The following is an 18,555-nucleotide window of genomic DNA, read 5'->3' on the forward strand; positions in this document are numbered from 1 at the left end:
CTTGCAGGGAAGAGTGTCTGGCATTGTTTGCCCGACATTCGTCTGGTCTAAATGGAGCTTTGGACTACCAATGCTCTATACCTGCTATCTCAGAAGCCATCACTGCTCATGTGATCAGCACTAGCCAATCAGAGAGCAGTGCACAGTGTGTATTAACTAGTTAGAAAACGAGGCCTGGAACAGGTGGGGTGGAGGGATGGCAGAGAAAAACAACAAACTTACAGACTTGAAGCATCTAAATAATGGTCTCACCTCGAAGTCGGAGTCGTTGAAGCCATATACAATATTCCAGCCGAGCTGGAGGAATTTTCTGCGCTCGAGGAGGACGCTGTGGAAAAAGCATAGAGAGAAGAGCAGGCGGCGGTAGCTGGATGTCTTACTGCAGCGGGAGAACTGAGGCTCGGTGATCAGCTGGTACAGGCGCTTCATGTTGGCGCGCAGACCCTGAGGATGGCAAAAAACACGTTATAAAAGATGGCACCACATCTTGTTGGTGTCTCCCTCCTAGTACATCTTACCTTGGGGGGCTCGGTGGTCATCTTAATGCTCGCTTGGAGTATAGAGATGGGGAAGTCCGGATGGGGGCTCGAGCTCAGCCAGAGTCTGAAGTTGGGGTGTGGGTCCTCCACTTGCAGCTGCTCCACCAACTTATCCAGTTGTGGCATCCATGAGAGCGACAGGTGACAATTGGCCAAGAACACCCAGTGCCCTAGAAAGTAATGAAGGGGAAGTCAGACTTTTACCTACTGAACTGGATGAGAGCGCCCCCTGAGGCAGAAGCGATGCTACTACTCAAAATGTCACTGTGTTACTCCAGCCATTGCAGAGAAGACTGCGGCACCCGCTGTAACCCAGCAAGCTTACTGTAGCCATTTTGTATCTGTGAAGTTGTAAGGCGGTAGAATGTATGAACGCCCTCCTGCCCCCTTAACCCTTTAATGACTGACAATTTGTTAGAACTTTCCTTTTAGTTTTTTCTTCCCCGCTTTCCAAGAGCCATAACCTTTCTTTATTTTCCTGGTACCTTAGCTCTTCTAGTTCTCATAGGGTACGAGAACTTGCGTTCACTTGATCGCTTGTACAATATGCTGCACTACTTCAGAATTGCAGTACATTGTATTTTTAATGTTCCCCTATTAAGCCCTGCCCAGGCAGTGCTTAATACACTGCAATACATAACATCCCTGGGAGCCTTGACTAGGCTTCGGACTGCCATGTGAACCTACTGGCACCCCATGATTATGTCCTGAGAGATGATGGGGTACAAGAGGGGTCCCCCCACTCCAGTTGGCTGCTTAGTGGCTCTAGCGGATATTGAATGTAGCATCTAAGCAGTTAAATGGCGGCTATTGGAGCTAGCTCCAATCACAGCTACTGCGGCAGGGTAACAGTTTCTCAAACAGCCGGTATGGTATGAAGTGAGTCACTCCATTCACCATCCGCAACTGCCTGCTGTATATTTACGACAGTTGGTCATTAACAGGTTAATAATAACATTGGGTCAAATGAAGAAGTCACTGCGCCTCTTAGTAATCTGCACTAGGCGAGGAGAGAACACGCGAGGGACGTCTCTTCTCCCACATGTTACATGCTATCACTACGGCTCTTACCCTCCTTAATTCCTTCCTTGATCATGCGGGTGGCGATCGGAGCCTGGCCTTGTCCTAGAGAGAGCGCCTGGAAACGCTGGTACATTCCACACTGTTCTGCCAACTGAAGGAGGGCACCGGTGGGGTCCACGCCCGGGGAGAGGACGAATACCAGGGGAGAGCGAGGAAGAGAGTCCTCCACCACCTGCGGAAGAGATGAAGACAAGTGTGAGAGGCGAGCAGCAGCGTGCGGGCACTTTATGGGCATGAGCACATTATATGTGGAGTATACCGCAGACGCTGCTAGGTAGGCAGCCACCCCTCACTCACCGACCGCATATCCAACACGGGGGGCTCAGTAAACTTTGACCCCAGATTGTTGATGATGAAGGCCGTCACGCAGAACGCCACACGGTCCTGCCGCAGGGACCGGACAATCAGCATCCTCTGCACCTCGCTGCAGGCGTTCTCCCATTCACCTGTAACAATACGGCAGTCCGGTATCACGATACACAGCATGTAGAGGCAGGGTGTTTTAACCCCTTCACGCCCCTGGACATCCATGTATGTCCAGAGCATGTAGGGTTTGTATGGAGCTGATCCCGATCTGTGGGACGGTACGATTACGGTCAGACCACATTTATTGATTTGCTGCGCTACTTTCAAAAATATGTATTTTCCGCCGCCATCTTCTGATACCCTCTTCATCTTTCCGTCAGCGGAGTCGTGTTCTGCAGGACATCCTGGAGTTTCTATCCAGTACTGTTGAGTACATAGACTTTTTGATCGCTTTTTATGAAAAATTTTACCATATACCGCAATCCGGCAGTAAAAGCCATCAAACAGTATTGCGGTATATGGGGCTGTCTTTATAGGCACACATGGCAGCCGTGCGGGCTGTAAGAAGGTTCTGCCATGACAACTGCACCCACCTCACATTGTCATGGTGAGCGTAAATGTCGCTGACAGAACTGACATTTAAAGGGTTTAAAGCCACAATCATCATAAACACTGATCGCGGGTGTTGTGGATGGGCTGCTGTCAAAGACCACCAGCACCCGCCATGTGGAGAGGGCACAGTTCCCGGGCCTGCTCTATACAAACCCTGATACCAGAGGGTGTACATGTATGACCTTTAGGATTAAAGGGGTTGTCCAGTTGTTAGGATAGGCCAACAATAGTTGATCAAAGGGGTCCATTGACAGGGGCCCCCCATCAATCATCTGTCCACTGGGCCTGTGTGTTTGTGCATGGCTTTGGTTTCTTCAGGAATCAAACAACTCTGTTCTCACTGCAGTGGCCAGATTTGGTATTGCAGGCCCAGCTCCCAATAATATGAATCCCTGTATGCACAGGTTGATAAATCTACGTGTTACCCTATACATTATCTATTCTCAGTACCTGGCAGACAGGCGCTCTCAGGCTGTGGGCTGGTGTACCACTGCTGCCAGTCTCGTGGGTACTGTTCAAACGAGTTCATGATGCCATGGAAGTTCGCCAGCTTGTCTAACTCGGTTATGTTGTCCCAGTTGGCATCAGAAAGCCACCCTGTACAGGGATTGTCCATCTGCTCCTCTCGATCCAGGACCTGCGAGGGGTAAAGAAGGACTTGGGCTCAGCTCTCATGCGCTACATAGTACTGGAAGAAAATACTCTGATTGGACAGATTGTTGAAGACGTCACTCACCACCCCGCCGCGCAGGAAGAAGTTATATTCATCCATGTTTAGCTTTCCAGCAACTTCTAGGATCTTGGCGCACATCTGGAAACTGAAAAGCAGCTTATGCCTTTCAAAGAGGGCCCGGCAGGTGTACCTGAGGGGGCAGAACTGGCATTGACACGTGTTCTATTCCCAGCCCCGAAATGATTAGTGCAGCGTGATGCAGCAGAAGGCAGTAAGCGGGGAGACACTGATGAGTCCAGAGATGCCCCGAGCCTTTATGTTGCCTCCATAAGTAATTACAAGTGATCCCCATAGGGGCCCCAGACAGGCAGCAACCCCACAAGCATTGCACTCACTCTTTCCGCAGCACCGTTCAGGCAGTCATCAGTCTGTGACCGTTTACCTCTCCACCCGGCATCTGCGTGCAAGAAAGCAGATGCGGGAATGAGAGGTCAGACTGATGACATCATGGTGACCACCCAACCTGAGCTGCAAACAGAGCGAGTGCCCTGCTTGTGTGGTTGCTACCTGGCCGGCTGGCAGGTGACAGTTATCTTTAATCAGTCATTAAAATGGCAACCCAGCGGCAGCCCTCTGAGCTCTAAGGCTCACATCGCCTCCTGGTAGCGGCGCCCTTGGATGAGTCCCAGCCAACACCCTCCTCACAAAGCTGACAAGACCAGTGTGCGGTTACCTATAGACGGCGTACGTGTGGTACTCATTGAGGTTGGTGATCCGCTCCTCCAGGTTGGCGCTGCGTGTGCTCTTGTCAATGCTCAGATGAAAGAGGTCAAGATAGGAGTCCAGGGAGAACTGATACATGGGGTCAATACGTCCGAGGTCATTCAAGACGAAGAAGAGGAGTGAAGCCCGCTGGGCACAGGGGCGGTATGCCTAGGCAGAAGACAAAGAGACATCCAGCTGCTGACATAATGGCATGAGGCAATACCGGGAGCAGCAGTACGCCCTCTAGAGGCGGCGCAGGAAGAATAGCCTGGAACCATGTGTGGTCATCTCTTACCTCTCTAGCCAGATCGATCTTCTCCTCGGTCTCCTCGCTGCTCTCCAGCTGCTCGCTCACTTCCGTGGCTGTCACTTTTGACGTCTGCAAGGTGTTCACCAGCTGCACATCATCCAGGAGGGACCCCGTCGCCTCGTTCAGGAGCCTGGGAGAGTCAATGACCATAACATGATGCTCCGAATAGGAGGCTGGAGGGCAGCGATACCACCGAGCTGTGGAGGCCAGAAGCTCGGGGAACGTGTGCTCCTACGCAGAATCCCAGAGCTCTCCCCTTAAAGCGACCCCCCCCAGGCCATGATAAACAAAGATAGCCGCACGGCTCCCTTAACTATCTGATGCACACCGGGCATGGCATGTGTCGGTAGTCTAAGACATGGCATGCTGCTCTGACTGGTCAGCTCGGCTCATGGGGGCAGCACTGGCCAATCAAAGCAGGCATAGTGTCTTAGACTAATAATGCATACCAATGTGCAATGTGCATCAGGTAGTCAGAGAAGCTGGTGCGGCCACCTTTGTTTCTGCAAGCACAGAGGGTCATATAATGATCAGGCAGAGCACTTCAGAATCACTCTGCCCAATCATAGAGGGAACTGAGCAGTGGTACTGTTACACCTGCTTCGTCCTCTCTATGCTACCTACACTATTTTCTGTTTAACCATTTCACTGCCCTACACCATGAGGGTTCCTTAAATTAACACCTTTGCTACTCTAGACCATCAGGGATCCTTGTATTAACCTCTTATAATAATAATCTTTATTTATATAGCGCAGCGCTTACAAGACAGGGGGAATAAAAACAAAAACCACGGTTACATTTAGTAATCAGTTGATGTAAACAATAGGGGTGAGGGTCCTGCTCCAACGAGCTTACATACTGCAAATAATGGGGGGATACAGAAGGTAAAGGGCTGGAGATGTGCACGGTATGGTGAGGTGGAGAGTGAGGGGTGCTATACACAGACAATGGTCAGACATTTACCGTGTGACGGCAGAATCGGTATGACTGCAGGGGGGGCGGTTGATAGCGGCTAGCAGGGATTGCAGTCAGTAGGTCAGGGAGCATGTTATCAGGGGAAGTACAGGGGGGTTTGGTTTAGGAGATGTGGTATGCCTCCCTGAAGAGGTACATTTTTAGAGCACGCCTGAAGTTTAGTGTGTCAGGGTTTGCCCGGATAGCTTTTGGGTAGCACGTTCAAGAGGACTGGTGCTGCTCTGGAGAAGTCTTGGGGCGAGAATGAGAGATTCGAATTAAAGGGGCGCTTATTCTGATTTCCTTGGCAGAGTGGAGGGCCCGGGCTGGGTGGTGGATTGATATGAGGGAGGCAATCTAGGGTGGCACTGTGCTATGGAGGGCTTCATGAAAGAAGGTAGTGACTTTAAATTGAATTCCGTATTTAACGGGCAGCCAGTGCAGTGACCGGCACAGGGCAGAGGCGTCCGAGTAGCGGCTGGACAGGAAGATGAGCCTGGCTGCCGCATTCAGGATGGATTGGAGGGGAGAGTCTGATGCGGGGGAGGCCGATCAGCAGCAAGTTGCAATAATCGAAAGTGGCATTTCTCACTACCTTAGACCACCAGGGATACAACCCTTTACTGCCTTAGATCAACAGGCATATTTACATTAACCCTTTCACTACCGTATACCACCTGGGATTCTGACATTACTCCATTCACTGCCCAGGACCACCAAGGATTGTGACAATAACCCCTTTACTGATCTACACTATCAGGGATACTGAAATGCGTCCTTTCCCTAGACCAACAAGTATTCTGTAGTTATGCATTCACTGCCATAGACATCGGGGACATTGACATTATCCCTTTTACTGCCCTAGCCCTCCAGAGATTCTAACAGTAGACCTTTCACTACCGTATATCACCAGAGATATTGATATTAACCCTTTTACTGCACCAGGCCACCAGGGATTTTGACGGCAAGCCTTTTGCTGCAGTAGATCATCCGAAATATTGATTATATACTGCTGAAGACCAGCAGATATACTGAAACTAACCCTTTCATGCTATAGACCACCAGTTATGCTGGTATAAATCCTTCCATTACCTTAGACCACCAGGGATACAGACTTTAACCACTTCACTGCTCTAGACAATCAGGATCTTTACATTAACTCTTTCACGATCTTAGGCCACTAGTGATACACCTTTCACTGCCCTAGACTACCAGGGATTCTGAAATCATTCCCTTTACTACCTTAGACCATCAGGGACTCTGACAGTAACCCTTTCACTGCCCTGGACCACCAGGGATATTGACATTAACCATTGCATTATCCTAGACGACCAGGGATTCTGACAGTAACCCATGCACTGCCGTACACTATCTGGAATATTGTCAAAAACTCTTTTACAGACGTAGAACAGCAGATTTATTGACGTTAAGTCTTTCACTGCTCTCAATCACCAGGGATGGTAACAGTAACACTTTTAGTGTCTCAAACTCCCAAGGATGCTGACACTTAACAACTTTACTTCCACAGACCAACAGTGATGGTATAAACCCATCCATTGCCCCAGACCACCAGGGATACATATTTTAACCCCTTCACTAACCTAGACCATCAGGGATGCAGAAAATGATTTTTACTGTGCTGCACCTGGCTGCTGTCTAATACTATTTGCTTGGGACAAGCAGAATCAAGGGCTACATGCCATAAAGACTGCTCCTCCCTTCCTATGTGGTTAGTGATGGGGGAGCTAGTTTGTCTAGTTCAGGACGGAGCACATAAACTACAATGGACGTGTCTGTATAATGTCATGCTGGACCTGACTGTAAGGTCAGACAGTCAGAGCCAGGAGTGAGCACATCTACCTGGTGGACTTCTACTGTTTGCTGACCATTGCTGCATGTTGGTAGTAAGTCAGAGTACTGCAGTTTAGTAAGTGCCTCGACGGGCAGGCGTTTGTGGTGTTGTTTACACAAACTGTATGTGCTGCCAGTGACGATTGTGTTCCACTGAGTTTTCCCTTAATTCTGAATATCCAAGAAAAATAAGGTTTTTCGGACTTTAACATGGACTGAGTGTACCGCTCCGTTGTCGCCGACCCTCACCCAGACATTGCCACACCCTGTATAAGTATGTGCCCCCCACACCTGAGAATCTCGTCTTCCAGCTCCTGAAGTTTACGTTTTCCAGCCGCAATGTTCAAGACCAAAGATTGTTTTTGCTCTTCCAGCTCGGGCCGCTCCTTCCTCACCACGCTGCCCAACAGCTGAGCCTCCAGCCCCTGCACAGAACAGTCATCATTAGGACGCCAACCAGCAGAAATACCGCCACCAGACAGCGCCATCTCACAGCGAGCGCTCCTCGCTTTAATCTCCTATTGTCAGCGCAGATATCCGGATGAATAAAGCTTCCCAATTAGTGTAAAGTTACTTAGATTAGTAATCCACATGCTGGCACCCCCATTATAGAAGGCTCTGCGCCCGCACTGGCAAATGCCCAAAAAGGAGCAAATGAGATTAGCCGTGCTGGCACCGACGGTTGTAAGAAAAGCATTTAACTAAATCCTATTATTGTGCCATGGACCAGAGCCAGAGAGGATGTTTAAGTGATGCTAACGGCGTTGAAGTGCAGCGACATTGTAAGTGAATAACCGGATGAGAAAATACTGTCAAAATCATGTCTTATACTCCACTCACATCCAAAGCTGCATTTAAAATGGTCATCCAGCATGATGCAGCCTGGTTTACCAGACTCATACTGAACGCAGCTCTGGATGCGACAGGAGGATAATACATGTAATTGAAATGGGTAGGGATGAATGAAGACTCTAATATGGTAGTGGGACACAAGCAGACTTGTAAATAACCGCACACATACATGATCATCTGTTATAGCGGTAGTCATAGGGATGAGAATAATTTAAGGGGGACCTGTCATCACGTGTGAGCTCTGTAAACTATTGCCGCACAGAGAGCCGGCTGAGAAGAGGCGCGCAGCAGCTTCACGAAGACACCATGCAGGAACGAGGGACCCGCGAGTATCAAACACTTCTGTCCGGGGTCTCTGGTCCCTCACAGTTCACCCCAAACATGATGGCAGGTCCCTTTAATGAGAAATGTATGGAAGTTAAAGTCCTTCCAATGTAAGATTAGGACAGTGTAATGGGAGCTGTATGATGCTGCCCCCTAGTGGTAGACAGACACACATTCATTGTGATCCATCCACATATACAGTATAAGACAGTGAGATTAAAGGGGTTGTGCCAAGAGAGCTATCCCCTCTACACATGACAGGGGTCTTTTACACGGGACGATTCTCGTTTCAACGAGCGCACGAGCGAATACCGTCATCGCTAGTTGTTCGCGCTCCTGCTCAGACAGGCAGATCGGTGAGAATCGTTCCCTTCTCGCTCAGCGCTCACATTCCCATGTACACATGGAGCGGGGAGCGTTTAGTAGAGGGCGGTCAGCGAGCCGGCGATGATTTTTGTGCAGGCTGAAACTGAGCGGCAAACAAAAAGCGCGCGATGGCTGGCGTGACCCGTAATGATTATGGCGCACTTTCGTTCACTTGAGCGAATTCTGAGCGACAATCGTTGTGCGTAGGTTCGCCTCAAGGGCCCTTTTACACAGATTGCTGTTCGGACTATCATTGGATCGTGCTGATCTGGACAATAGTCCGGCCGTGTGAGCAGCGCCATCGACCGAACGACTGCGAGATTAGGCTGCTTATCGTTCTGATTAGCAGGCTGGTAGATCAGACGGTGATCGCCCGCATGAACAGGCAGCGATACATTATAAACGACGGCCTGTTTACTGTGAATGGAGGCGGGCGGCTGGTCAGCTGTGATCTCCGGCCGCTCCGTCTCCATTTACTGAGCGATCATCGCTGCCGTGTGAAGGCGCAGGAGCGATTACTGCTGGGATGACTGCCGGGCGCCTGACGACTGTCCGACAGAAAATACTCTAACTTTCTGATTGGTGGGGGTCTGACGGCTGGGACCCCACGAATCCTGAGAATGGCAGTGCTGAAGGTCCCTGTATTTAGGAGCAGGGGTCACTCCATTCATGTCAATGGGGCTGTTGGAAATAGCAGAGTTCAAGCACTCGACAATCTCTGGAACTGCCACGGAAATGAATGGAATGGCAGCGTTGATGTGCGACTGCCGCTCCATAAATCCCTTCAGGACCCACGTTCTCAGAATCAGTGGTTAGACCCCACTAATCAGAAAGTTGTCCTCTACGCTGTAGATGGGAAATAACTTTCTATCTTGGCACAACCCCCTAAGTCTGTCTTCACACTTTCGAGAAACTCGAACGAGAGTGTGAGTCAAAATGCAAATACCATGTTTCCCCCGAAAATAGGTCCTACCCCGATAGTAAGACCTATCAGGTTTTCGAAGTGCTCCCTAGACCCCCCAAAAAATCAATACTCACCTGGTCTGCGGCGTCCTAATGCCTCCCGATTGTGTCTGGCGGGGGCAATGCGGTAAACTTCGTCCTCCTCGTCTCACAGCTGATGATGGGGCTTTGAATATCCCGCCTCCAGCAAAGCGAGCGCTGTGATTGGCTAATCGAGCGCCAGCAGCCAATCACAGCCAATCACAGCTATTCAGTGAATGATTTTTTTCTCACCCATGTTTTCCATGGAGCCTCCAATTTATCGCCTCGCAGTGCATGAACTAGCGATGTTCACGTGATGCGTCTTCAACATGAGAAACTCCTACTGTTTATCGTGCGAGCAAATCGCGGGCGGCAGCGATGCGAGATTATTCTCAGTAAAACGAATCGCTGAAGCTCAAAAATCACGTGACCAAAAATGCGATTTCCTCGCGGTGATATCGCAATCGCCAGTGTGAAGGAGCAAGACCTTAGTTCTCAAGAACATCTCACCACACTCCTCAGGGTCAGTACACTTAAAGAGGTCGTACCAGGGTTAAAACGTATCCCCTCTCCACATGACAGGGGATAATGTTCAGATCAGTGGGGGTCTGACCGCTGAGACCCCCACAGATCCTGAGAACAGGGGTCCCAAAGGTCCGCACATAAATGGAGCTATTTGCGGTAGTCTCATTTAAATGAATGGAGCGGTGGTGCATATACTAGCCCACCGCTCCATTCGGGATCCCTATTCTTGGACTGGTGGGGGTCTTAGCAGTTGGACCCCCACTGATCTGAGTTGTCCCTTATCCTATTGATAGGCGTTACACAACCCCATTAATGTGGCCATTCACATTAGAGAAGTAATGTATGTTGGAAGAACCTACTGATTTTGGCGGGTCGACTAACATTTATGAGGGTCTCCTGAATCTCCCGCAGGGCTGTGGAAAAGAAGGCTCAGGCATTTTGGACTTCGACATGCCAATCCTTTGTTAAAGCCGCTCCTAGAACAGTCATCCGGCTCTTAGTTCCTAGGTGTCCTACCTGCTCCTTCACAGCGAAGTTGACGATGGTGGTCTGGGAGCTGATCTCGGGGGTGTAGTGAGGGTTGGAGAGTTTGGTCGTGATGTAGAAGCGGAATTCAGGGTTATAGGCAACATCCTTATCTCCCAGGCGGATCTGAAGCTTTCCCCCTGTACAGAAGACGGGATGTAGAGACACATATGGTATACAGAGAAGACCTTGAGTGCAGCTGGATGGACGCATCACCTCCTCTCTGCTTCTCACTTGGTTACTCACCTACTTTGGTGACAGACTTATTTAAGATGGGAGACAAGGACGGGTCTAGATCCTCCTGGACGTTCTTCAGAAGAACTGGTGCTCCAAACTGCACCGCTTGCTCCAGTATCCGCATGAAATCTGGCATCTGGAGATCAATCACTTTCAGGTCCTGCAAGGAAAAAGACGAGGATCAATTCATGCCTCAAGAAAGACAAGGAAGAGAGATGAGAATGGCTGAGATGAGGATGGCCGAGATGAGGATGGCCGAGAGGAGGATGACCGAGAGGAGGATGGCCGAGATGAGGATGGCCGAGAGGAGGATGGCCGAGAGGAGGATGGCCGAGATGAGGATGGCCGAGATGAGGATGGCCGAGAGGAGGATGGCCGAGAGGAGGATGGCCGAGATGAGGATGGCCGAGATGAGGATGGCCGAGATGAGGATGGCCGAGATGAGGATGGCCGAGAGGAGGATGGCCGAGAGGAGGATGGCCGAGAGGAGGATGGCCGAGAGGAGGATGGCTGAGCCCTTACGCTTGTGGACTCCATACTCTTTATCCATCTGCTGGCTTGTCCTTGAGGATCGACCATCAGAGGCCACCTGAAGATAACAGACACTAGGATGAGATTGGGTGCTGTATATGTAAGGATGCAGATACATCAAGCACAGGGCGCAGCCGGGCCCCTGAGCTCCAGCAGAGCCTGGAGGGCCCTCTTGGCTCGGAGGGTTCAGTAAGATGATCATCTTTTGCAGTTGCAAATAAGCGCATTCTTATGCTGTCAAACAGAACTCTATGTGACCAGAGGCCAAAACTGTCTAACTACCTGGTTATCCCAAGACCGATGCACCCGAAGGCACCATGTGAACGAGCAGTGATGTGACCGCTCGACTGCTGCTCTATTCACCCTTATGGGACAGGTGGAGATCTGGTACTGGTGCTGCCCCATAAACATGGGCTGATTGCTGGGGGGCCCAGTAGTCCAATCCCCAGTGATCAGACATTTATCTGTTAACCACAGGGTAGGGAAAAACCCTAAATGACAAAAGTCTGGCTGCCTGCAGTCCCCACTACGGAGCGAGCAGCTGTGAACTACTGTTGGTGGGACAAGCAACACAAAACTTGTGGTAGTTATCTATAACATGTCAAAATAGCCGTCCATAGAGGGGTATTCTCATCTCATAAAGTGGTGGCGTACCGCGAGGATATGACTGGTGCGGCCACAACCTCCGGTACCCCCACTGATCCCTAAACTTGCCATGAAGCCCTTTCTAAAGCTCCTTGTACACGACTGTTGGGTGCTTCTGTACCTGAAGCTGAGCTAGTGATGATCGCTCTGCTGCTTTCACACCGGAGCGATTATAGATCAGTGGAGGAGGAGCGGATCGGGGATCGTTTAGGCCCGCCTGCTTCCATTCCGAGTAAACAGGCAGTCATTATATAAACAACTGCCTGTTCACATGGGAGGATGCAGCGGGTGGCCAACAATGATGTCTTTGGTCTTTCACTACATGCGTTTACACCTGACTAGTTTTAGCACGCTGCTTGATTTAACGAGTGTCTCGCACGATAATTCTGCCGTGTAAAAGGGCCTTTAGCTTTTCCTGCACAGCGGCGCCCCGAACCCCCATCTGTGCAGGAGACTGTAGTTCCCAATTACTGTAATGTGGCGGATTTTTGTGGAAAATTCCAGCGAGGGTTTCGCCGTGTGAAGAGGACCGTAAACCTACATTTGGGAAAATTTCTCCTTATCTAGAATCAAACCAGAGTATGGTCAGTGCTGAAGTGTCAGGAGTCACCCAACAGTCCAGCACTTCCAGGGTGTCTGCTCAATGTCAGGAAGTGGCAAATCAGCTGCTGTTTGTAGGTAGTGAGTACTAGACCTGATTTTTTTTTTCTAGGCCCAAAAATACACTGCAGTTTCGGTCCAGAACTACTCATTATCTGGCAGCGGTTTATAGCTGGAGTGGGTGTTGCTTTATACCATGGGGGGGGGGCCCTGATACATTCTGTGTAGGTCTCCGACTGACGCGCTGATGACTACTGAGCGCAGACTGGAATAGACTCCGGGCGTCTGAGACATCTTCCCACTTCTTCTGCCCACTGCTTCCTGCCATGTGCCACATCTCCATGAGCCGTGACGACGTGACGTTACCTGTTGCCTCGTGTGACAATAACGCCGTTGTCGCTGGAGAAGCTGTCGGAGGGCAGTCCTTGCAGGGTCCACTCACGCACCATGGTGGGGCTGGACAGGAAGGTGGTCAGCGAGAAGTGAGGGCAGCATGGCACTAACATCTCCCGTACCTGGGTGACAAATGAGATCACACGTCAGATAAAGGCTTTATCTATTGTTCCCTCCGCCTGTATGAGCTCTCTCATTGTTCGCTCCCGTGGCGCTCCTGGTCTGTACTGACAGCGGAAGTCAGCTGGCTGCTGCAGCCAATAAGAGGCCGCAGCATCACCATCCCAAACTCCTGGCATCATGGCACCCAGGATGTGAGCGCCGATGCCAGGAGAACGGGTGGTGACGGCCTCTGACTATCAGTCCACACCGGGGGCGCTGCGGGACCCATCTCACTGATTACTGGTGTAGAAGGCAGGTGGGTATGGCTGCGTTTGTTATATAATCACAAGGCTTGCTGTTGGACAACCCCTTTAACTGCAGGACAGTTCAATGCAATCTATGTTCCCTGTTATCAGCCATATCGGTCCGGTGAGAAGATGACTGTAGGACAAGGGAATGCAATCTACACTGATGTGCCAAAAGTCCTGGGATAGTAATAGGTAGAGTGCTGGTGAAGTTAGCCCGGTGGACGGTTTGGGGACCCCCGCACCTGTATAAGTGGTGGGGTGTTGTCTTGTGAGTGAGGTTGAACACCGGCCAGTGCGCTCATGGCATGCGGCGTAAATTATAGGAACAAGGCGTGAGTCAGCGGGAGACAGACGGATGGGGCGCTCCATTTCTGAAGTTTTGCAGGCATTTAACATTCCTCGCTCCGCAGTGTCACATGTGTACTAGGAGTGCGTCATAGAAGGCATCACCACCCACTGTGCTGAAGGATTGCGATCGGCGGCGTCTGCTAGGATTGTCCATGCGACTAGACAAGCGACTCCAGCAGAAATCACATCCACATACAATGCAGGAGCCCAGGAGGCCCACATGTAGATCCGCAGGTCAGCGCAGCCATCTTTAGCTTCCATGGGATACGGGAGCAGAAGACCCACCAGATGCCTCCGTTGTCACCCCCCCCCCCCCTCCCGGACATATCGCCTCACCTCGCTCGTGAGGTTGCTGATTGGACTCTGGAGGAGCGGCACCATGTGGGGGGGGTGTGATGAGTTACGGTACCCGTTGTTTCAGGCTGATGGTAGGGCTTGTGTTTGGTTCAGCCCCCATGAAGCCACGGACCCCGGTTGTCAACAAGGCGCTGTTCAGGCTGGTGATGGTTCCATACTGGTGTGGGGTGTTCTCATGGCATGGGGTCGCCTAAACACGTTTCACTGCATGGTGACCATTTACAGCCCTTCATGTACCCCCACGATGATGGGATATTGCAGTGGGACAATGCACCAAAGCCATTGGGCCCAAGTTGTTGAGAATTGGTTCGAGGAGGATTCTGGGGAGTTTTTATGAATATAGCGGCCCGCATGTTCACCCAACAGAGCATTAATGTGATGTAGTGGAGATGTCCATTTGCACCTGATATCCTGCATCTACAAATACCCCGGAGCGGTGAGCTCAACAACCCTCCAGACGTCTTCCATCCACTATTGAAAAGAAGCCACATAGAGTTGCTGCACTCCGCCGGGCTATAGGGGTCCTACAGGATATTAGTTCTGGTCCCGTGACTTTTGGCACATCACTGCATGGACCCTATAAAGGCGCTATTACAGAAGTACTATAGTACTCATGATTCCGCTCTAATTGCCGGGCTGCACTTGGACTTGCAAATTCAGCTTGGCAATTGTTAAAAAAAGTGCGAGCGCTAGTTGCAGTTGTGTAAGAGCGCCCTTATTAGCCACATCAGTCTGGTAAGCGGCGGCCTCTAGTGTTCTTCAATGTGGTGACAGGATTACTATTACTACTATGTGGATGCTTTATGGGCCCCCAAATCACCTCTTTAATCCAAATGGAAAGTATCTCCTCCCGGTAGCTGGACAGAAAAGGGCCCATGTATGAGAGGAAGGCCGAGGCCAGCAGACAGTCACCGACTAGGAAGCCCAGGTCTTGCTCCAGACCCTGTAAACGAGAACGGTGTAACGGTAACGAGGCAGAAGGAAACTAAATAATCAGCTTAGATGGAGGGTGAAAGGACCCACCTTGACGGTCTCCTCCCAGCGAGTCTTCTCTCCGGCCAGTCCTGTTACCAGGGTTCCTGCTCTCTGCAGCTTCACCTCCATGAGTTCGGCTTCGGCTCGGAGCTGCTCCTTCTGTGCCAGCTTCTCGTCGTACTGCATCTTCAGCTTCTCAAGACGTTCTCCTACCTGCGAGACGAAGCCCATAAACAGCAGAAAGCCATGGAAAAGTGTAGGAGATGTTAGGGCCACGCATGCAGCCCATCGGAGGGACATTACGTACCTCTCGCAGCTTATTCTGTGCTTCGGCCAGCGACGCCTGCTTCTCTGCCAGCTGAGACAACGCGGCGTTCATGCGGGCACGCTTGGGCTCCACCACACGGAATATGCGTCCGTACATCTGCCGGGAAGCCAAGAGAAGCGTTCGCAGGTACACGAATACCAGACTTCATAGACTGCACAGACCAATATATCCCGGCCATGAGATCAGATACGACCTAAAGCTGCGTCAGAACTGGGTCTAGGAGGGAGCCAGAAGCGAGGACCAGAAGCCCGGTCGGGTGTCTGATTCACCTAGGGGTCCGATTTAGGGATGTGCGGTTTCTCTTGAAGGGTGGTCTTGGGCCTGATTAATTGAGGGGTCTGATTTAAGAGTCTGGTGTGGAGGCTGATATAACAGTTTGGGGTTTGTCTTTGGGGCCGGTCTAGGGGCCTGATTGTTCTGTGGGTCAGGGGTCTGGATTTATTTAGGAATGGGATTAATTTTGGCACTTTTAACACAAAAATGCCTCGCAGGGAAAACCGCATGTTGGCGAGTGCGACATCAGAGTCGCCTGTGTGAAATTAGCCTTAGCGAGAGCTCGCTGTTTTTTAGTGTTTCTGGACATAGAGCCATTGACGGTGGGGTTCTGGTTGTAGGTTTTGTCAAATTCATAGCCATTCGGCATGAAATAAACGCCCCCTTCAGGTGAATGGGAATCTGATATGTCACTTCATGAGGTGGAATCAGCAACGGATGGCGGCACACGGACTACCCCCAATGAACGGAGCCGATCTGCGTGCGGACCAGACGCAGCGTTCAGTGGAGATCCTCTCGTAAACATTCCTGCTGTGGATTTTCGGAGCAGTTTTCTCATGTGAACATGGCCTTAGGGTCTGAATATACTGGATTTAGGGGTCTGCACTTAGTTTGGATTTTCCTTAGGGCCCTGAATTAATGTAGGGGTCTGCTTGGAGCCATGAGTTCATCTAGGGGTCTGCTCTGAGGTCTGCATTATGTCCATCCTATTGAGGGTCTGAATATATTTAGGGGTCTGTGATGAGGTCTGAATATATTTAGGGGTCTGCGGTGAAATCTGAATGTATTTAGGGGTCTGTGATGAGGTCTGAATGTATTTAGGGGTCTGTGATGAGGTCTGAATATATTTAGGGGTCTGTGATGAGGTCTGAATGTATTTAGGGGTCTATGATGAGGTCTGAATGTATTTAGGGGTCTGTGATGAGGTCTGAATGTATTTAGGGGTCTGTGATGAGGTCTGAATGTATTTAGTGTGCATTACAAATACTTTCCTGGTCCGGTCATTTATAATTACAGCCTTTCTTCTCTCTTTTTACGATCTGCAGGGGTTCCCTGAGATAACAGTTTTTTCTGTGTTCGGTGATTTATACAGTAAGTATTATCATATTACTGATCTTTTGCCTTTTTTCTCGGGGTTCCCTAATGCTAAAAAGTTTGGGAAGTCCTGGCACAGACGATTGCACAGGCCTCTTGCACTCACCTCCATGGCCCGCACCCACATGCATAGAGACTTAGCAGCCAGAGACACTCGGCCAACAATCTCGGGCTGGAAATCTGGCAAGACGCAGTACTGTCCGATCTTCTTCAGAATGCGCTCCGAGATGTTGTCCTTGTCAAAGTTAATGAGCTGTTTGATGAAGTTGGGTTCTCCTGAAGATTGAAGGAGCCAATAATGAAAGGATGAACGGACCGCGGACGCAGGGCATCTACTCCCTCCGCCGCTCCCTCACCTAGCTGCCGCTTAGCCTCAGCCCACGTAGGTTCATTTCCCCGCAGGATCATGACGGCCTGCATGACAGTCTCCACCAGCGCTGGGGGGCGTCCGTAGGCTTTAATCTCTGACAGATCCTTCTTGTTCAGAGTTTCCAGCGCCTATTAAGACAGAAGAAGGAAGAATACAGTGAGGAAGTCATCCACAAAGGAGAGGGTTATCAAAGTAAATCACAGAGACGGACGCCCGCCCCCAGTCACAGAGACGGACGCCCGCCCCCAGTCACAGAGACGGACGCCCGCCCCCAGTCACAGAGACGGACGCCCGCCCCCAGTCACAGAGACGGACGCCCGCCCCCAGTCACAGAGACGGACGCCCGCCCCCAGTCACAGAGACGGACGCCCGCCCCCAGTCACAGAGACGGACGCCCGCCCCCAGTCACAGAGACGGACGCCCGCCCCCAGTCACAGAGACGGACGCCCGCTTCCAGTCACAGAGACGGACGCCCGCCCGCAGTCACAGAGACGGACGCCCGCCCGCAGTCACAGAGACGGACGCCCGCCCGCAGTCACAGAGACGGACGCCCGCAGTCACAGAGACGGACGCCCGCCCGCAGTCACAGAGACGGACGCCCGCCCGCAGTCACAGAGACGGACGCCCGCCCGCAGTCACAGAGACGGACGCCCGCCCGCCGTCACAGAGACGGACGCCCGCCCGCAGTCACAGAGACGGACGCCCGCCCGCAGTCATAGAGACGGACGCTTGCCCGCCTGCAGTCACAGAGATGGACGCCCGCCTGCCTGCAGTCACAGAGATGGACGCCCACTTACACAGGCAGATGCAGTGGCAGACTAAAGATGGTTTTTGGTCTGCATGAAAGATCCGATCACCGATTTATGACTGATAGGTGTAAATGAAAGCAGTGAAAGACCAAATCTTGCAAACTACTTGATCTAATGAGTGGTTTGCATGATAATCGTGCCGTGTAAATGGATTTTACTTCAGAGCTGAAATCACAATTCTGCTGCTTGTCAATCGCTGGACATTTGCTTTCCTGTTGAAGGGCAGAGCTAATCTGAGCTTCTATCACGAGGGGACCCTTTAGTTTTTCCTACATTAGAGGACTATACAGATCCAAGTGACAATATCATGAAAACAAGCTCTTGCAGAATTGTGAGTGCAGCTCTAAAGTATAATTCAGGCTATAGATTAATTAACCAACATTTTAAAGCTCGTACCCTCATGGCTTCCTCCAGTGCTGGCAGAGCTTCCTCCAGGTCCTTCTGGGCATTGTCTGCCAGCGCCTTACACTTTATTTCCTCAGCGCCGATCTTCTCACTGTGAGCCGTGACCGTC

General features: G+C 51.0%; 1 protein-coding gene across 1 annotated transcript in view; it reads right to left on the reverse strand.

The window, feature by feature from the left end:
• DNAH2 (dynein axonemal heavy chain 2) overlaps nucleotides 1–18,555 on the reverse strand; it is a 194,374-nt gene that overhangs the window by 5,035 nt on the left and 170,784 nt on the right. Inside the window, exons 62-80 of the mRNA XM_066593827.1 lie at nucleotides 18,438–18,554; nucleotides 17,219–17,360; nucleotides 16,969–17,138; nucleotides 15,474–15,590; nucleotides 15,215–15,379; nucleotides 15,012–15,134; nucleotides 13,050–13,198; nucleotides 11,430–11,496; nucleotides 10,917–11,067; nucleotides 10,662–10,810; nucleotides 7,386–7,519; nucleotides 4,274–4,418; nucleotides 3,947–4,146; nucleotides 3,277–3,403; nucleotides 2,991–3,177; nucleotides 1,920–2,068; nucleotides 1,611–1,794; nucleotides 519–709; nucleotides 253–444 (exon numbers count right to left, since the gene is read on the reverse strand). Coding sequence (XP_066449924.1) covers nucleotides 253–444; nucleotides 519–709; nucleotides 1,611–1,794; nucleotides 1,920–2,068; nucleotides 2,991–3,177; nucleotides 3,277–3,403; nucleotides 3,947–4,146; nucleotides 4,274–4,418; nucleotides 7,386–7,519; nucleotides 10,662–10,810; nucleotides 10,917–11,067; nucleotides 11,430–11,496; nucleotides 13,050–13,198; nucleotides 15,012–15,134; nucleotides 15,215–15,379; nucleotides 15,474–15,590; nucleotides 16,969–17,138; nucleotides 17,219–17,360; nucleotides 18,438–18,554 — 2,859 coding nt within the window. The remainder of the gene's footprint in view (nucleotides 1–252; nucleotides 445–518; nucleotides 710–1,610; nucleotides 1,795–1,919; nucleotides 2,069–2,990; nucleotides 3,178–3,276; nucleotides 3,404–3,946; nucleotides 4,147–4,273; nucleotides 4,419–7,385; nucleotides 7,520–10,661; nucleotides 10,811–10,916; nucleotides 11,068–11,429; nucleotides 11,497–13,049; nucleotides 13,199–15,011; nucleotides 15,135–15,214; nucleotides 15,380–15,473; nucleotides 15,591–16,968; nucleotides 17,139–17,218; nucleotides 17,361–18,437; nucleotide 18,555) is intronic.

The sequence above is a fragment of the Eleutherodactylus coqui genome, chromosome 2, assembly GCF_035609145.1.
Source record: "Eleutherodactylus coqui strain aEleCoq1 chromosome 2, aEleCoq1.hap1, whole genome shotgun sequence".
Classification (NCBI taxonomy): domain Eukaryota; kingdom Metazoa; phylum Chordata; class Amphibia; order Anura; family Eleutherodactylidae; genus Eleutherodactylus; species Eleutherodactylus coqui.